We start from the raw sequence: 18,509 nt of genomic DNA on the forward strand, positions 1-18,509 counted from the left end.
GTTTTATTTTTACTTCACTAACATTCAACGATATCCGCCTCTGTAGTGCAATGGTCAGCACGCTCGGCTACCTTACTTGAGGTCTCGGGTTTGATTCCCAGAGGGGGGGGGACACAAATTGTGGGAGGGTGGACCATAGACATCAACAAATAGAGCCGCCAATAATTTAGCAATGTTACCAATATTAAAATAACTCCATCGTTTCTGTGACGTCATTCATTACCAACTTATGAAAACAACGTATATCGAAGTCGTACAGGAGAAAGTGACCAACTACCAAAACGTAAAATGTTCAGGAGGGCCATTTAAGTCACTTTTGCTTGGCAACAAAATAAACACCAATGCAGTTAGTCATTTTTACCAAGTCAATATATTATACTTCCAAGTTTAAAATCCTTTGGGATGTTTTCAGGGCAATATTAAGCTAGTAAGATATCAAATAGTCAATGATCACGTTTTTGTAAAACAATGCACTTGGTCACTTTCTCCTGTATGACTACGATATACAAAGCGAATTTTCCACAAGAAAATGATGAATGAAAATATTTATTATAAACTCACTCCTTTCAACAATGTCAAATATCAAAAATCGTCAATTTTCAACTGTGCATGTTTTCGGAATGCTTAGAATGTACTATATCCCAGCAAAAGCGGCATATTTTAAACTTAATATTTACCCACCACAGGGCAGAAAGTGTTGTTTTTGCATTTTGTAGAAAAGGTATTGTTTAATTATTTTTCAAATATATTAAATATTTTTCAAATGGAGAAAAAACCTTCAGGTTTTACCTTAAAAGGTCTGTTGCACAGTAAAAAGTTTTATAAGTGGCTTGACATTTATTTTTAATACATTGTATTATATTTTTAAACTTTAAAAACGATCTCCTGAAAAATCAAGTTTTTTGAAATATGACGTTGTTGAAAGGAGTGAGTGATATCGCTCACTCCTTTCAAGAACGTCATAAATTAAAAAACTTGATTTTGCAGGAGAATGTTATTGAAGTTTAAATATAACACAATGTATTAAAAATAAATATCAAGCCACTTATTGAACTCTTTACTGTGCAACAGTTCTTTTGAGGTAAAACCTGAAGGATTTTTCTCCATTTGAAAAATATTTAGTATATTAAAAAAAAAAAAATAAACCATACCTTTTCTTCAAAATGCAAAAACATCACTTTCTGCCCTGTAGCGGGTAAATATTAAGTTAAAAATATGTCTCTTTTGCTGGGATATAGTACATTTTCTGGGCATTCCGAAAACATGCATAACTGAAAATTGACGATTTTTGATTTATGACGTTCTTGAAAGGAGTGAGTGATATATCTGTTACATGAGTATTACACGGCCTTCGAAAGATATATATATATATTTTTTTTTAAAACATGACATACATAAGTCATATGTATATATAATATTCCCGATGAGTAATTTCTATTTCTCATATTGGGACATGGGATTAAGGTTAACAAGACTGAAACACAAATAATGAAGTAACAAAATAGATTTATTTTAAATAACCAAAACGAATACATGGCAAAATATAAAAACAATAAACAGGTATAATAAATAGGCACAAGAAGCATATTTAAAAGAAATAAATGAGAAAAACATAAGGTAAGAAGCATTTTTAAAATAAACAAATGAGAAAATATTATAAATATTTGTAATAGATCGCGTCCAATATTAGATAATGTTCAGCTACGGTATCAGCACGATAACAACACTAGCTTGTTTACCAGTGTTATGTAATCTCCATTAGAAGTTCAAATCATCCTTGACATTAGTACACACTTCAAATTGAACCTTCCGCCATTTTAGATAAGAAATGGGTGACCGTACACCTTGCGATTTTTATCTGCTGCAATTTTGTCGCAGATGAGACAAGTACGATGGCGTTACGTTATTATTTTGAGTAATGTCAAAAATAATAGTTTTATTCAGAGGAATAACCCGCAAAGCTTCTAATTTAAAAGGTTGACTACAAATTGGAAAGTAAGGATAATAATAATAAATAATAAAACCCTTATCCGCACCCCAATGGTGCATAGGGCACTGCGTCATATAAACGCAGTGTTATCTTGATCGTTTACACATGAAGGAAAGGTGATCAGCCCTCCGCTTCAAGTACCAGTCTAGGGTAATATTGAGTAAATATTACAGTGAAAAAATCACTCATATTTATTCTTACCCCCCCTGGGAATCGAACCCGGGTCCTCCAGAACGGTAGCCGAGCGTGCTGACTATTACACTACGGAGGCGGTAAGTAAGGATAGGGAGGGCAAATGTGAAAAATACATCACAAGCACATAGATAAATTGCATTCATTCTGAAATACGGTTATGATGAATGAAACATGGTTTTGATATATATTTGTTGGTTACAAAATGCCATTTACTTTAATTAGTTTTATATATTCTCCACTAATGCCAAAAGTAAATGGTTGAATTAGTCAATATTTGAAAAAAAATATTGTTGATATATTTTATTTACACCTAATACAGATTATTTTTCATCAACAATTTAAGCATTCAATTAAAACAGAATGAAACGTTTATTACTTCAATTCTTAGACTTGAAGAAGACATATATTACTTGAATTCTTAGAGGTTATGAATATATTTTAACAATCGCTTTTTATCTCAATAACGACTAACTCGTTTAAAAAATGTTTACATATTGTATGAATTTATTACTGTCCAAAGTGTCGCGTATTTGCTTTTTCAAATCCACCGCTGGTACAAAATATCCTATCGTATATGGTTCCCTTTGTCTAAACAGGTTACGTCAGTTGCAAGTTCATTCCTTCTTTACCGACTAACCACGCCCACTTACAGATCTGGATCTTAGTGATACGGTCCCGTTCACAAGATTCGAATCACTAATCGAAAAACTCTTTCATTTCTGCGACAAACAGATGTTTTGAATTAATCATTGTCAGACGGGAGGAATATCTAATTTAACATACTCAACCTATAAAGGATTGTATTAGACTCGAGAAGTGTTTATAACAGCTGATAAAATCAATGTTTTCAGTCATCATTTTCTTTTGTAAAATTCACCATCGTAAAAACGTTGTTTTTGTAAGTTGGCAACGCATGACGTCACGGAAACGAGTCCACACTACTACTACTAATACAGCTTTATGAAGCAGATACATAAAGGGATACGCCTCGTAACACCCGATGACGTAAAATTTGATAACGTCTAGTATCCGTTTTTCGTTTTACTATAAATATCTAAATATCTATAAATATTTATTTATTTATGGTGCATAAGGCGTCGCATTGGATCAATAACACTACTCGCTAAGTGTCAGCAGTAGCAATGATATTAGAAGATCTGTTAAGAAGTTACGAACCGGTTGTCAAAAACGACCGACCCGGTTCCCGGAGCGTGTCCGCCGTACCCGCTCACCCACGTTACACTCACGCAAGGTGACCTTCACGAGGGACCGGGCCTCAGCTGTGACGCACCTAACCTACAGCGGTTTGTTATTATCTCATATCAATCTCACACATTGCAATATCGCCATGTCGGTCCTGTGCGAGCCAGCCACCTGACGGACGTGGCCGTTTCCCTCAGAAGATCGTGCGCGATTCCGACGGCCAGAAATCACCGCTCGGTTAATTCGAATCAATTCGAACCAATTGTCAATTTGCGCTCTTGTCGCCGGTGTTCTGTGTGTCTGTTCTTGTAATATACATATATATATATATTTACATAATACATCGGAAAAAAGTGTGAATTAATACTAAACTTGAATTAAAAACAGGTTAGTACAAATGTATATAAATTTTTTAATATCTGTAGAATCTATTATCATAATATCTGCGTATATAACAATATTTTTAAAACTTATTACTCCTTATATAATTGAATATACATAATTGTCCAGTTGTCTTGAAATATATATATATATATATATATATATATATATATATATATATATATATATATATATATATATATATATATATATATATATATATATATATATATATATATATATATATATATATATATATATATATATATATATATATATATATATATATATATATATATATATATATATATATATATATATATATATATATATATATATATATATATATATATATATATATATATATATATATATATATATATATATATATATATATTATGACATCTCAACTGGTTTAATTGATCACTCAATTAAATTGACTTGGCAAAAGCAATATATTCTATATACAACGCCATTTTATATTTAAAAAAAATACTTGTTCACAAATCTGGATTATCTCCAATTATAGGAGGTATTTTTTTATATTATTATTTTGACATCTCAGTATAGATGAGGAAGAATATGGAAGTCTGGTCGTAAGCCCCGTAAATGCTCACTTCCATATTCTTCTATCTTCTTAATACTTCCATATTCTTCTTCATCTATATCAAGGTGTAAAAAAATAATTTGAAAAATAACTCCTATAATTGTAGATAATCCTGATTTTGTGAACAAGTATTTGGACACACTCAAAATGTTGTGAAAAAAATATCTGGTCAAATTATTAGCGTAAATAATAAAATGAAAATGATATATTCTGGCGTTTCTCATGTGTGTCATTATAATCCAGGATTCGGACCTCACATACTAATAAATGAGTTTCTGCTCAATAAAAAGCTTCTTTTCATCTCACCAATAGATGTCTCTAGTGAAGTTATAGTGATTCAAGTACAATGCTTCGAAATTGGATCATATAAGTATATAGAAGTTCCAAGAATTTGAGTAGTGTGGTTGTCAATCATGGCCAGAATTGGTTAATTCGGCTTGCATCCTTCTTTTGCCAACTCCTTGCTCCACTTCCATACATTAGGGTTGGAACCAGAACTCCGTTGTGTACTACCAGTTTAGCTTTTATATAATAAACAATCAAATAAACATTTCTCAATACTTGATCATTCCAAGTTATCCTCGGTCTTCCTCTTCGCCTATTACGGACTATTTTGGCCTCATAAATTTATTTTACCGTTCTTTCTTCACTCATTCGTTCCACATGTCCAAACCATCTCAGCCCACCTTCCTTATTTTGCTGGATAGTTCTCATCTCAGCCTTGCACCCTTTCCTTATATCACCATTGGAACATCTACCATACATGGTCTTGCCGCACTGAGAGATGGCATCCCGACTGCATCCAGTCTACTCTCATCCTTCCCAAACCATCCCAAGCCGCCTTCCTTAGTTTGCTGGATAGTGCTCATCTCAGCCTTGCACCCTTTCCTTATATCACCATTGGAACATCTACCATACATGGTCTTGCCGCACTGAGAGATGGCATCCCGACTGCATCCAGTCTACTCTCATCCTTCCCAAACCATCCCAAGCCGCCTTCCTTAGTTTGCTGGATAGTGCTCATCTCAGCCTTGCACCCTTTCCTTATATCACCATTGGAACATCTACCATACATGGTCTTGCCGCACTGAGAGATGGCATCCCGACTGCATCCAGTCTACTTTCATCCTTCTTTTGCCAACTCCATACATTAGAGTTATAAAAAGTGATATATAATTCATGCGTTTTTATTGGTTCCAAATGTACAGTGGAACCTCTCATAACGAGCATAATTCGTTCCAGCACCTTACTCGTTAAGCGAAAAAAAACCTATACAAATCAATGTAAAATACGATAATGCGTTTCAGCCAGAGAGAAAATTAATTTTTTGTATTAATTTCTTTTATTCAAATGAAATTACTTCTAAATTGTTAAGGAGTGTTATAACTTCGAATACAATTTAAATTAAAAAAATTAAAAAAATTAAACATTTTTTTTAATTTGTGACAAATGTCAAATTCTTTTTAACTAAAAATCTAATATAAGAGTTTCTGCTTAATAAAAAAGCTTCTTTACATCTCACCAATAGATGTCTCTAGTGAAGTTCTAGTGATTCAAGAACAAAGTTTCTAAATTTGTTCATATATATAGAACTTCCAAGAATTTGAGTAGTGTGGTTGTCAATAATGGGTAGAATTGGTGAATGTTACACGTGTGTAAAGTGATCACTTAAACCAGCCTATGACGGTCGTCAGCCCCGTAAATGCCCAGACTTCCATATTCTTCTTCATCTTTGATGAGATGTCAAAAAATAAACTAAAAATCGGTTTGAAGACATTTGTTTTTGCCGACGCTTTAAAAGTTGGCGAAAATGTGTTACAGCATTATCATTGAATAAATTTGTGGCAAGAATAGCCATCTCCTTATTAAGGGAATGCTACTTAATGTACGATGCAACAGTTTTCCATGCTTTCAGCATTTCCCTTATTGCGCTAGAAGATTGTTAGAACTCTGCTACTTCTTCCTTCTCCATTAACAAACTCTTCTCTATAATACATTGCTGTGAAACACGATGCATCTCCATAAGCTCTTCAGCTCTTGGCTGTACTGTTTCACAAGCTCTTTAATCGTTTTTATCCTTCTAGTGGAACGGAAGGCCTGTTGAGGACAGTCAGCAGTCCGCCTTCTCCTGAGGAGTGCAACGTGGTTTCCTCCCAGCAATGAGCAAATGCTGACAAGTTCCTGACTGGCCCACACTAGATTATCCCTCCTGTTCTCAACACAGATTCAAATAAAAACATATTTAATCAGCTAGAAGAAACAAAAATCCACTAAATGATCTACATAAACCTTGTACATAATAAGCAAGGTAAATAATAAATGCAATTCCCATCTAAAAAAAAAAAAAATAATCGTTTTTATCCACCTCGAGCCCCATGATATCGGCTAGTGACACAATCTCTTTGACTCTAGACTCCACAGTTACTGTTTAAAATCACATTTTCCAATATATTATTAGATTAAAACCAATATTTTTACCTTTTCCACTTTATTTTTATTTGACCAGCGACCGGGTTTCGTCGTTACCGACATCATCAGACTGGTGGGAGGCTATACAAATTGTTACGTTATATATAAAACAAGGCAGGAGTTGATAACCATGATTTGATATAATTTTATTGAAAAATTAATTTAATTTGAGTGAATTTAAGTATTGTATGAAATTCAAAATATTTTTTTTACATTTTCCAATGTAAAAGTCGTGAAAAAGGTACTTCCCCTTCTTTTATTCGTTATGCGAAGCATATCTCGTCAAGGGAACAAATTTTTCAAACTTTTTTTGTTCGTTATGCGAATTACTCGTCATGGGAGGTTCCACTGTATATATTTTAAAAACAATATGTCGTCGAGATGAGTTTATTTATAAACTGTCATGGCGTCGATGTGAAGACCGTCGCGCGTCGGGGCTGACATTGACTGTCGCAAAGCATTCACGGCTGCTGTGTCGAAATCCGTTTTAAAAATAAAAGCACACAACTCAAAAATATTCAAACTATTGCATTTTTTCAACTGACTTCGTACGCAAAGTGTGTACGGTAATGTGAAAATAAATACATCCTCAAATCATATTTCTCTTCTGTTTCAGTCTTGTTTATTTTTAATATTCTATTTTTTTAAACTTTGAACGTCAAGTATTAACTTTGAACGTTGATTATTAAATTTGAACGTCAATTATACACTTTGATCTTCCTTTATTAACTTAGATTGTCGATCATTAATATTTAACCGTTGATTATTAACTTTGATCGTCGAATATTAACTTTGATTTTTGGGTATTAACTTTGTTTGTTGATTATTAACTTTAACCATTGATTTTTTAAGTTTGAACGTCGCTAATTAACTTTGACCGTCAATTATTAACTTAAATCGTCGATTACTAACTTTGATCGTCGATTTTTATTCTAAATCGTCGATAATTAACTTAAATATTTGATTATTAACTTAAAACGTCGATTAATAACTTTGAACGTCGATTGTTAACTTTGATCTTGGATTTTTGACTTTGATCTTCGATTATTAACTTATATTGTCGCTTATTAACTTTAATTATCGAATATTAACTTTGATTGTCGAGTATTAACTTTGATCGTCGATTGTTAACTTTGAACGTCGATTTGTTAACTTTGATCTTGGATTTTTGACTTTGATCTTCGATTATTAACTTATATTGTCGCTTATTAACTTTAATTATTGAATATTAACTTTGATTGTCGAGTATTAACTTTGATCGTCGATTGTTAACTTTGAACGTCGATTATTAACTTTGATCTTGGAATTTTGATCTTCGATTATTAACTTATATGGTCGCTTATTAACTTTAATTATCGAATATTAACTTTGATTGTCGAGTATTAACTTTGATAGTCGATTGTTAACTTTGAAAGACGATTATTAACTTTAAACATCGGCAATTGACTTTGACTGTCGATTATTAATTTTGATCGTCGATTATTGACTTTGATCGTCGATTTTTAACTTTAATCGTCGATAATTAACAATCAAAATCGATTTTTTTACGTCAATCGTTGAATCTTAACGCTTGAAATTCGACGCGATGTAGACTCGATCGATATATGAAGGCAGATTAATCGGTTCTAGACTTTTGGATATAATATATTTTGTATATTAAAAGCATTGTAATCTTTCTGGTATGATAATATAACACTCTTTATCATTCATCGTTCACTTTGTGTAAAACCACACAAAGTGAACGATGAATGATAAGAAGGATGAATGATATTTCGGGTGTAAGATTGGAACATAATTGATAGAATGCAGGTGATTTTGGTAAAGCAACTCAGGATGAAAGAGTTAAGTGATACGTGGGAAAGAAAATGGAGGAAAATCGGAATAGAAGCGATGGCTAGCACATACTTGCTTCTTGTTTTTTTAATCTTTTTTCTTATCTCTTATTACGAAATGTGTATAGGATGTTTATAATAAATTACTTCTTCTAATCTATGACGTACTTTTTGTTTATATGATAAGGAATTACTGGGCATCGTTTTATATATATATATATATATATATATATATATATATATATATATATATATATATATATATATACACTCTTCACACTCTTCTGTCCTGACATACACTCCTCGCCTCCTTTACATCCATACATCTAGTCATACATGCCCTCCGATTACGCAGACTTTTGACACCGCCAGATTTTAGGTTCTGATTGATCTGATCGTGCCAAGTCTTTTTCGGTCGTCCACGTTCTGTTTTCCCTCTCACATTCGCCACATATATTTTCTTAGTCATTCTCTCGCTATCCATTCGCTCCACATGTCCATACCATCGCAAAGAGCTCTTTCTAATCTTTTCAATTATTCCTCGTTCAGCCTTACATTCCTTTCTTATATCGTCGTTTTTAATTCTGTCATACAATGATTTTCCACACATTCGTCTGAGGGAGCGCATTTCAACAGCATTCACTCTGCTTTCATCCTTCCTTTGCCAGTTCCATGTTATATATATATATATATATATATATATATATATATATATATATATATATATATATATATATATATATATATATATATATATATATATATATATATATATATACATATATATATATATATATATTCCTGGGATATTGTACATTTTCTGGGCATTCCGAAACACGCACGTTTTAAATTTTTGATTTTTGAAATATGACGTTGTTGAAAGGAGTGTTTTTTGTAATATATTTAATTATTATCAATTGCATCACATACTAAAGCTAGATAAATTTTAATTATTTATTGCCTGATATTGAATTTTTCTAATGAATTATGACTGGATTATACCATATCTAATAAACATTAGCTAGGAAAAAAACAATTTTATCTGCAGCACACAACGAAGTCTTAGTTCCAACCCTAATTTTTATTTAAATCCCTTTATATGATGGCGATGAAGATTTTTTTGTGTTAATAGAAGTACGTATTTACAGGGCTTGCATTGGCTGGTTTGAGTGATCTTTTTGTACACTGTGTAATGTTCACTGTTCTACCAAAGATTTTTCAACCGAATAACATAGTATGGTGAATGTGACATTCACCGTTCCGCCCATGATTATCGTCAAAATAACATATTTTGGTGAATGTAACATTCACCGTTCCGCCCACGATTATCCTCAAAATAACATATTTTGGTGAATGTAATATTCAAAGACATAGTATGGTAAATACAACATTCACCATTCTACAAACGATCGACAACCGAATAACATGGTATGTTGTATGTTACATTCTCCATTCTACACATGAATGACAACCGAATAACATATAGTGAATGTAACATTCTCTATTCTACCTATAATTGACAACCGAATAACATAGTATGGTGAATGTTACATTCTACATTCTACCTATGATTGACAACCAAATGACATATTATGGTGAATGTAGCATTTACAATTCTACTCACGATTGACAATCAAATGACATAGTATGTTGAATGTAACTTTTACAATTCTACCCTTGATTGACAACCAAATGACATAGTATGGTGAATGTAACATTTACAATTCTACCCATGATTGACAACTAAACGACATATATGGTGAATGTGACATTCACCATTCTACACATGATTGACAACCGAATGACATAGTATGGTGAATGTAACATTTACAATTCTACCCGTGATAGACAACCGAATAACAAAGTATGGTGAATGTTACATTCAACATTCTGCCCATGGTAGACACCCAAATAGTACACGAGTATATCGTGAATGATAAATAACATTATGGTGAATGTATTACAGCGTATAAAGCAATCACTTAAACCATCCTATGACTAGTGTAAGAGGTTACCCTTCAAATTTATACTGCTTCTTCTTCTTCTTTTTCTTACATTATATCTGAAGGTCTGTTTTTTTCAATAAAGTATCTTTGATCGATTGAGGAGTCAATATGTAGAGCATATGGAGTCCACAAACTGCCTCCAGGCTCTTCACTCTCGGCACCCTCCCAAGTCAGGTCCGCGTCCCGGAGTTCAGACGAGGGCCGCCGACGAACTTACCATTAACGGATTGCCTTTCTCGTGCCATTTCAGACCTGAGGATGTCACGCGACCGCGCCAACAAGCGGTTCTACCGGGTGGACTCGAGCCACGAGCTGCGGGCGTACCTGGACCGCGGCCAGGCGGCCAACCAGGAGAACCGATGGAACTTCGAGGTGGCCTGGGAGGCGGCCAACAAAGGTAGGACGGCCACCCGGGCCTACAGTCGCCGGCCCTGCGTGCCTGATATTTTTTAAATTTTATTTATTTATTTTTATGGTGTAATGACGCCTCCGTAGTGTAATGGTTAGCACGCTCGGCTACCGTACTGGAGGTCCCGGGTTCGATTCCAGGGTGGGATCAAATAAATACAAGTGTTTTTTCACTATAATATTTATTCACTAAATGAATGAAAGTGAGGAAAGAACGGTAAAACAAATTTATGAGGCGAATGTAAGTGGAAAAAAGAGCAGAGGAAGACCGAGAAAAACATGGCACGATCAGTTATGCCAAATACTTGAAAGCGGTCAGGTTAGGAGTCGTAACAATCGGCGGGTATGTATGAGGAGATGCATGAACGCGGAAGAGGCGAAAAATGTTTGCAAAGACAGAGTGGTGTGGCGTTCTATTCTCTCTGCCTACCCCTGCGGAGAAGCGGCGTGATGGTTAGTTAGTTAGTTAGTTATATTTATTCAATGGACCCTGGACTGGTACATGAAGCGACGGCTGATCACCTTTCCTTCATGTGTTGACGATCAAGATAACACTGCTTCTATACGACGCAGTGCCCTATGCACCATTGGGGTGCGGATAAGGGTTAGAAGAAGATTTATTTTTATTTCATCATAATAAATAATAATAATAAAACCCTTATCCGCACCCCAATGGTGAATAGGGCACTGTGTCATATAAACGCAGCGTTATCTTGATCGTTTACACATGAAGGAAAGGTGATCAGCCTTCCGCTTCAGGTACCAATCCATGGTAATATTGAATAAATATTACAGTGAAGAAATCACTATTTATTTGACCCCCCCAGGGAATCGAACCCGGGACCTCCAGAACGGTAGCCGAGCGTGCTGACCATTACACTGCGGAGGCGGACTACACATATATTATTTATTGTATCGGCATTGTGGTAAGACATAATGAAAATGTAAAAGAAAAAAACTAGTCTTTTACCACTTGAGTTTATTTCATTATAACGACTAGTTTCGGGAGCTATGCTTCCATCTTCAGGTCTAAATATGAATTCAAGAGTTAGTTCAAGAGTTAGTCCGCCTCCGTAGTGTAATGGTCAGCATGCTCGGCTACCGTTCTGGAGGTCCCGGGTTCGATTCCCAAGGGGGGTAAAATAAATATTAGTGATTTTTTTCACTGTCATATTTATTCAATATTACCCTGGACTGGTACCTGAAGCGGAGGGCTGATCACCTTTCCTTCATGTGTAAACGATCAAGATAACACTGCGTTTATATGACGCAGTGCCCTATGCACCATTGGGGTGCGGATAAGGGTTTTATTATTATTATTATTATTAGTTCAAGAGGCAATCCAGATTTGTGAACAAGTATTTAGACACACTCAAAATATCGTGAAAATTATATATATTATTTCTTGGCCCATTTAAAAGGCGATGTTTACGGGAGTCTCCATACTGAAGACCCTGGCGTAGGATAGATCAGGTTACACAGCTTTGCGCAAGGAAGCGTAACTCTGTATTGTATTGCATTGTGTGGTGTGCATACAACAGAACTTGATATATTTTCTTTACATTTGCCTAAGAAACTTTGTGTTTCTTTGGCATAGATATTCTATTGTTATGAGCAGACAAAAGATTGCATATATATATATATATATATATATATATATATATATATATATATATATATATATATATATATATATATATATATATATATATATATATATATATATATTCCTAATTATTTTACATACTGGGAGACGCCTGAAAATATGATTTTTAATTTTTATTAAACATATGAATTTATTTAATTTTATACAATAAATAATATTCCTGACAAAAATTCCAAAACCAATTGAAAACATTGAAAAATAGTGACAACAGCTGTTAAGAAGCACGCTCTCCGCCATGAAAAACGTTTAGGATAGCATGTGTTGCTGTTATATTCAGCAGATAGCGCTGCCATTACGGTTATATTGTTTTTTCCTACTTAAATCATATTTTTAGAATGTCAATTCGGATGCAACGTTATGTTAAAATTTAAAAGCAATTGGTTATTAACTTTAGGAGATTTTAGATTTTGAACTAAAGAAAATTTTGCTTTTGTTTAATCCAGTGATAAGAATGATGAATTGCCTATTCTCTGAACCAAAAATCGTTACGGTATCATCATTTGGTCAGGAGATATTGAGGTTTAAACTTTGGGCCCGCATTGTCACAGTCTTTGTGTCGAAATCGCTTTGGGCATTATTCAAGGCGGCACAGACTGTGTGCCGAAGGGGTTTGGGCATTATTCAAGGCGGCATACACTGTGCGCCGAACACGGGTGATGAGTTATTCGCTTATTTAATGATTCTGTGTTTTGTATTTCAGTTGGTGGGATATATACGGTGATCAGATCCAAGGCGTACATTTCTGTAGAAGAGATGGGTGAACAGTACTGCCTTCTTGGTATGTGATGGTTTTATATGCTCGATAAAGCCTTGTCTGGCCACCGTGCTCGAGGTTCTGAGTTCGAATCCCATAGGAGCCCATACTAAAATGACGATGAACCGATCAAACTGGTTTTAACTTCACTTTTGGAATACCTCAAGGAACGCCTCTCGGCCCTTGCTATTTATGATATATATTTTTTCTTCTTCTTCTTCCTGGCTCCATCTGGCTCCATCCCAACTTATCGTCTTTGTAGACCGTTGAGGTGAGCTCTCCTCGTTCTCAGGTTGTAGGTCCTTCTATCATGGATAACGTCACCTAGGCCATACCTTGGAATCATGTTATCTTTCTGTACCATCCATGAATTCTTTGGTCTTCCTCTAGATGTCTTTCGAGGAAGATCCATGGCGATACCTGGTTTACAATATGTTCAGGTTCTCTACGTCCTATGTGCTTATACCATCTCCAATTGCCTTTACCTGTGATTAATTTGCTTGTGTGTAACAGGCATTAATAGTAAGGTAGGGTAAGGCAATTGGAGGTGGTATGGACACATAGGACGCAGAGAACCTGATCATATTGTGAACCAGGCAATCGCCATGGATCTTCCTTGAAAGACATCTAGAGGAAGACCAAAATATTCAAAGCAATTTTTCTTTCTGGAATTCCTCAGGGACCGCTTCTCGACCCCATGCTATTTTCAATATATATATATATATATATATATATATATATATATATATATATATATATATATATATATATATATATATATATAGATATATATATATATATATATATATACACAATAACATGTTTAAATTACTGCTCCCTAGTACAGTGGTTAGCGTGCTTGAAGTGATGCGATTGGGTTTGGGTTCCAGGGCCGTACAAGGAGTACACTGCCCGCACGGAAGTGGAGGAGGCCGAGTTTCCCGAGAACAGCCCGCTCAGTGCGGCCGTCAACGCCATGCGCTCCCAGGGATACAAGGTGAATCAACAATCATGTCTCAACATAGACGAAGAAGTTTATCGAGACGAGAATGTGAAAGACGAAATGCGATCTCGATGTTAGATAGACGGTAGATAGAGTGGCGATTTGAGGCAATGAGCAGTGTGGTAGTCAATCATGGGTAGAATGGTGAATCTTACACGTTTGTAAAGTGATGAACTATCGAACCTATGACAGGTCAAAAGCCCTGCAAATACCCAGACTCTCTTGCCACGTGTGTGATTTAGTCCGAGAGATGTTCGAATGACTATATGAGATGAGTAGTGTGGTCGTCAATCGTGAATGTTACGCGTGTGTAAAGTGATCAACCTATGATGGTCGCAAGCCCTGTAAATACCCAGATTTCCACATTATCCATCTATGTTGAGATGGCACAATGCAGTCCATCTTAGCTAGCTGGCAGTCGAGATGGCACAATGCAGTCCATCTCAGCTTGCTGCCAGTCGAGATGGCACAATGCAGTCCATCTTAGCTTGCTGCCAGTCGAGATGGCACAATGCAGTCCATATTAGCTTGCTGCCTGTCTAGTTAGCACAATGCAGTCCATCTGAGCTAGCTGGCAGTCGAGATGGTACAATGCAGTCCATCTTAGCTTGCTGCCTGTCTAGTTAGCACAATGCAGTCTCCTCTTGGCTGTTCACTAAAGATGGCTTATGCAGTCTCCTCTTGGCTTGCTGGCAGTGTAGATGGCTCATGCAGTCTCCTCTTGGCTAGCTCGCCAGACCCCACGTCCTAGCTTGAACCTTTCATTCCAGCTGCACACGGGCACGTGGCTGGTGGACGGCAACCCGCAGGTGGTGCTGTTCGACATCGGGTCGGGTGCGTGGCGGCTGGACGAGTTCAAGCAGCACCTGTGGAGCACCTGCAACCTCGGCATCCCGCACCTGGACATCGAGGCCAACGACGCCGTCATCCTGGGCTACATGGTGGCGCAGTTCATCCAGGAGGTGAGCCTAGCTTCATAATCGTATTGAATAGTAACTTATAACTTCCAACGTCCAACATTCTAATTAATGATTCATCTTTCTATCTATCTATCTGCTCATGATCGTGATACGCATAGTGCCATTTGAAGAGCGACAAATTCTAACTAACTAACCATCACGCCGCTTCCCCGCAGGGGTAGGCAGAGAGAATAGAGCGCCACACCACTCTGTCCTAGCAAACATTCTTCGCCTCTTCCACGTTCATGCATCTCCTCATACAAACCCGCCGATTGTTACGACTCCTAACCTGACCACTTTCAAGTATTTGGCATACCTGATCGTGCCATGTGTTTCTCGGTCTTCCTCTGCTTCTTTTCCCACTAATATTAACATTCTAGAATTCTAGAATTTAATAAGTCTCTAGTGACTAACTCGAGCGTGCAGTTGGTACGTAGTCTGTGCCATGGGCGCACGGCGCGGCGTCCAACATTCTAAGTAGTAATTTAATATTTATTGTAGTACATGGTATGCCCTGTGCCATGAAAAGCGACAAATTTGAGTGAAATAACTCAAATTTGTCATTTGCATTTGGTAGTATTTGCATAGTCTGTGCCATGGGCGCACAGCGTGGTGCCTAACATTCGAATTATTAATTCATCATCGTCTATTAAAGTACGCGCAGGGCCATTTGAAGAGTGACAAATTCTAGGACGCTGTCGGCACACAGTCTATGCCACTGGCGCACGGCGCGGTTCCCAAAATTATAAGTGATTGTTCGTGAATATTGATAATAACTCATTGTCTGTTCGTGTCCATCGTCATAATTATGAAACGACCAGTGCCATTTGAAATGTATCAAATTCCAGTGACTTGTCACACGGTCTGTGCCGCTTTGAGTTTGGTACACAGCACAGTGCCCAACATTACAAAGTGTTTTTTCCTCAAAATTGATATTTCCTCATTGTCTGTTTGTGTCTGTCGTGGTCATAATCATGATACGCCCATTGCCACTTAAAAGGTGACAAATTTCAGAAACTAACTCGTCTCACGGTATGTGCCAATATCATATAGCGTCGTGCCCAACATTCAAACAGATTTTTTTTATGAAAATCAAAAAATCATCGTTATCTATCTGCATCCATCGTCATAATCATTATGCACTCAGTGCCACTTAAAATGTGAAAAAAATCAAGTAGTGACTTACTTATCACTCTTGATCGGCACACAGTCTGTGCCGCCTTGCGTTTGGGCACAATACCCAACATTCAAACCTAATTTACCTTATAATATATCATCGCCAATTTCAAATTCCTCTGTCTCTTGTCTGCACACCATCTGCATACACAAATGGAAGAATCGCCGATTGAATGAGTTGTTTTGTGTTCCAGTTCCGACAGGCGGCCGAGTCCTGGTGCGACTCCCCCCCGAGGGTGGTGGCCCACTTCCACGAGTGGCAGGCCGGCGTTGGGCTCATCGCCCTAAGGTACGTTTGGGCACATCTACCATTCAACTGTTCAGAGTTGTCCACAACATCCCTCAACTAACATCTTCTTTTTTTCCAGATCACGTCACGTGGACGTCGCGACGGTGTTTACAACACACGCCACCTTGCTGGGTCGTTATCTGTGCGCTGGCAACACCGATTTTTATAATAATTTGGATAAGGTAGATGTGTGTGTCTCATTGGTCGGGCCAACGTTTTTATTTTTTATCTAGTATTAGTTTTATATATATATATATATATATATATATATATATATTTATATATATATATATATATATATATATATATATATATATATATATATATATATATATATATATATATATATATATATATATATATATATATATATATATATATATATATATATATATATATATATATATATATATATATATATATATATATATATATATATATATATATATATATATATATATATATATATATATATATATATATATATATATATATATATATATATATATATATATATATATATATATATATATATATATATATATATATAAATTTGTTTCCTATTCTTTCCTCACTCATTGGTTCCACATGCCCAAACCATCTCAACACGGCTTTCCTAGTTTGATGGGTACTTTCCTTATATCACCATTGGAACATCTACCATACATGGTTTTGCCGCACATCCATTTGAGAGATTGCATTGTATTCGCACGTGTCATCATATATTACATGTCAGTAATTAAAATAATATTGTAATTGCCTAAATTGACTCCCGCAGAGGAAATATACCACAACTTGACCTGTGAAATAATAATCATAGTTCTTTTCACCGAAAGAGGTGTATGTTAGGTTTTGTTTGATGTGTTATCTTGTGCTTCTATGCGCGTTACCTTAATGTGTGATTAGTGTACTTTGCTGGGAGGTACTTGTGCGCGGCGGTATTTTGCCATTTTTTAAATGATTACTTTTATCATGTATTTAGTTAAGAAAAGATTAATTTTCCTAAACAAAAACGTTCAATGGGATTCATTGTGCCTTTTTGGTACTTTATAATACACTTGTGTCACATTATTCTTGAAATATATCGTAATATAAACAAATTAGATCGTAACATAAATAAATCAAAGCACGCATCGTGTGTCACTCTTACCCACTGGCGATGCGTAGCGTCGAGAGTGAGACAGATATAGGGCATGATTATGGCGCTGACTAATTACCGACCACAAGAAAAATCAGGGATCTGTTCTTTTATTTATCCTTGTGATGTTACAAAGTATTAGTCAGATATTTCAACAGATGTCATAAGGCCAAGGAATGACGTATTATTTTATCCAAAGTTCCACACCATGAAAAAATCCCTCTAAGATGAACTGAGGTTGGAAACCTGGAGCAATGTAAAAACACAAACGCTTATGTCAGCCGCGTATGGGGCATGTTTTGTTAGAACACATACGGTTATGCGAGCCGCGTGGATCCGGTTCATGTGTGTGAGAGTGATCCTTGATTGCATATGTAAGGACAGTTTTGGCGTACAGTTGTTTGACTGTCCTGAGTTGTAGCTTGTTGAATAT

General features: G+C 35.7%; 1 protein-coding gene across 3 annotated transcripts in view; it reads left to right on the top strand.

Annotated features, from left to right (window-relative positions):
* Window positions 1-3,417: 3,417 nt before the first annotated feature.
* The window catches only part of Glys (glycogen [starch] synthase), a 34,774-nt gene continuing 19,682 nt past the window's right edge, over window positions 3,418-18,509 (top strand). Inside the window, exons 1-7 of one of the 3 annotated variants that reach the window (XM_088272644.1) lie at window positions 3,418-3,489; window positions 10,934-11,080; window positions 13,458-13,535; window positions 14,402-14,508; window positions 15,285-15,476; window positions 16,844-16,938; window positions 17,018-17,126. In XM_088272644.1, the coding sequence (XP_088128770.1) occupies window positions 10,942-11,080; window positions 13,458-13,535; window positions 14,402-14,508; window positions 15,285-15,476; window positions 16,844-16,938; window positions 17,018-17,126 (720 nt within the window). In that variant the 5' untranslated portion in view covers window positions 3,418-3,489; window positions 10,934-10,941. Of the gene's footprint in view, window positions 3,776-10,933; window positions 11,081-13,457; window positions 13,536-14,401; window positions 14,509-15,284; window positions 15,477-16,843; window positions 16,939-17,017; window positions 17,127-18,509 lie in introns of all 3 variants that reach the window. The other 2 variants (XM_088272643.1, XM_088272645.1) reach the window with 2 other exon arrangements.

The sequence above is a fragment of the Brachycentrus maculatus genome, unplaced genomic scaffold (genome assembly GCF_059751285.1).
Source record: "Brachycentrus maculatus isolate JH-2025_06_01 unplaced genomic scaffold, ASM5975128v1 h1tg000513l, whole genome shotgun sequence".
In the NCBI taxonomy this organism is placed as follows: domain Eukaryota; kingdom Metazoa; phylum Arthropoda; class Insecta; order Trichoptera; family Brachycentridae; genus Brachycentrus; species Brachycentrus maculatus.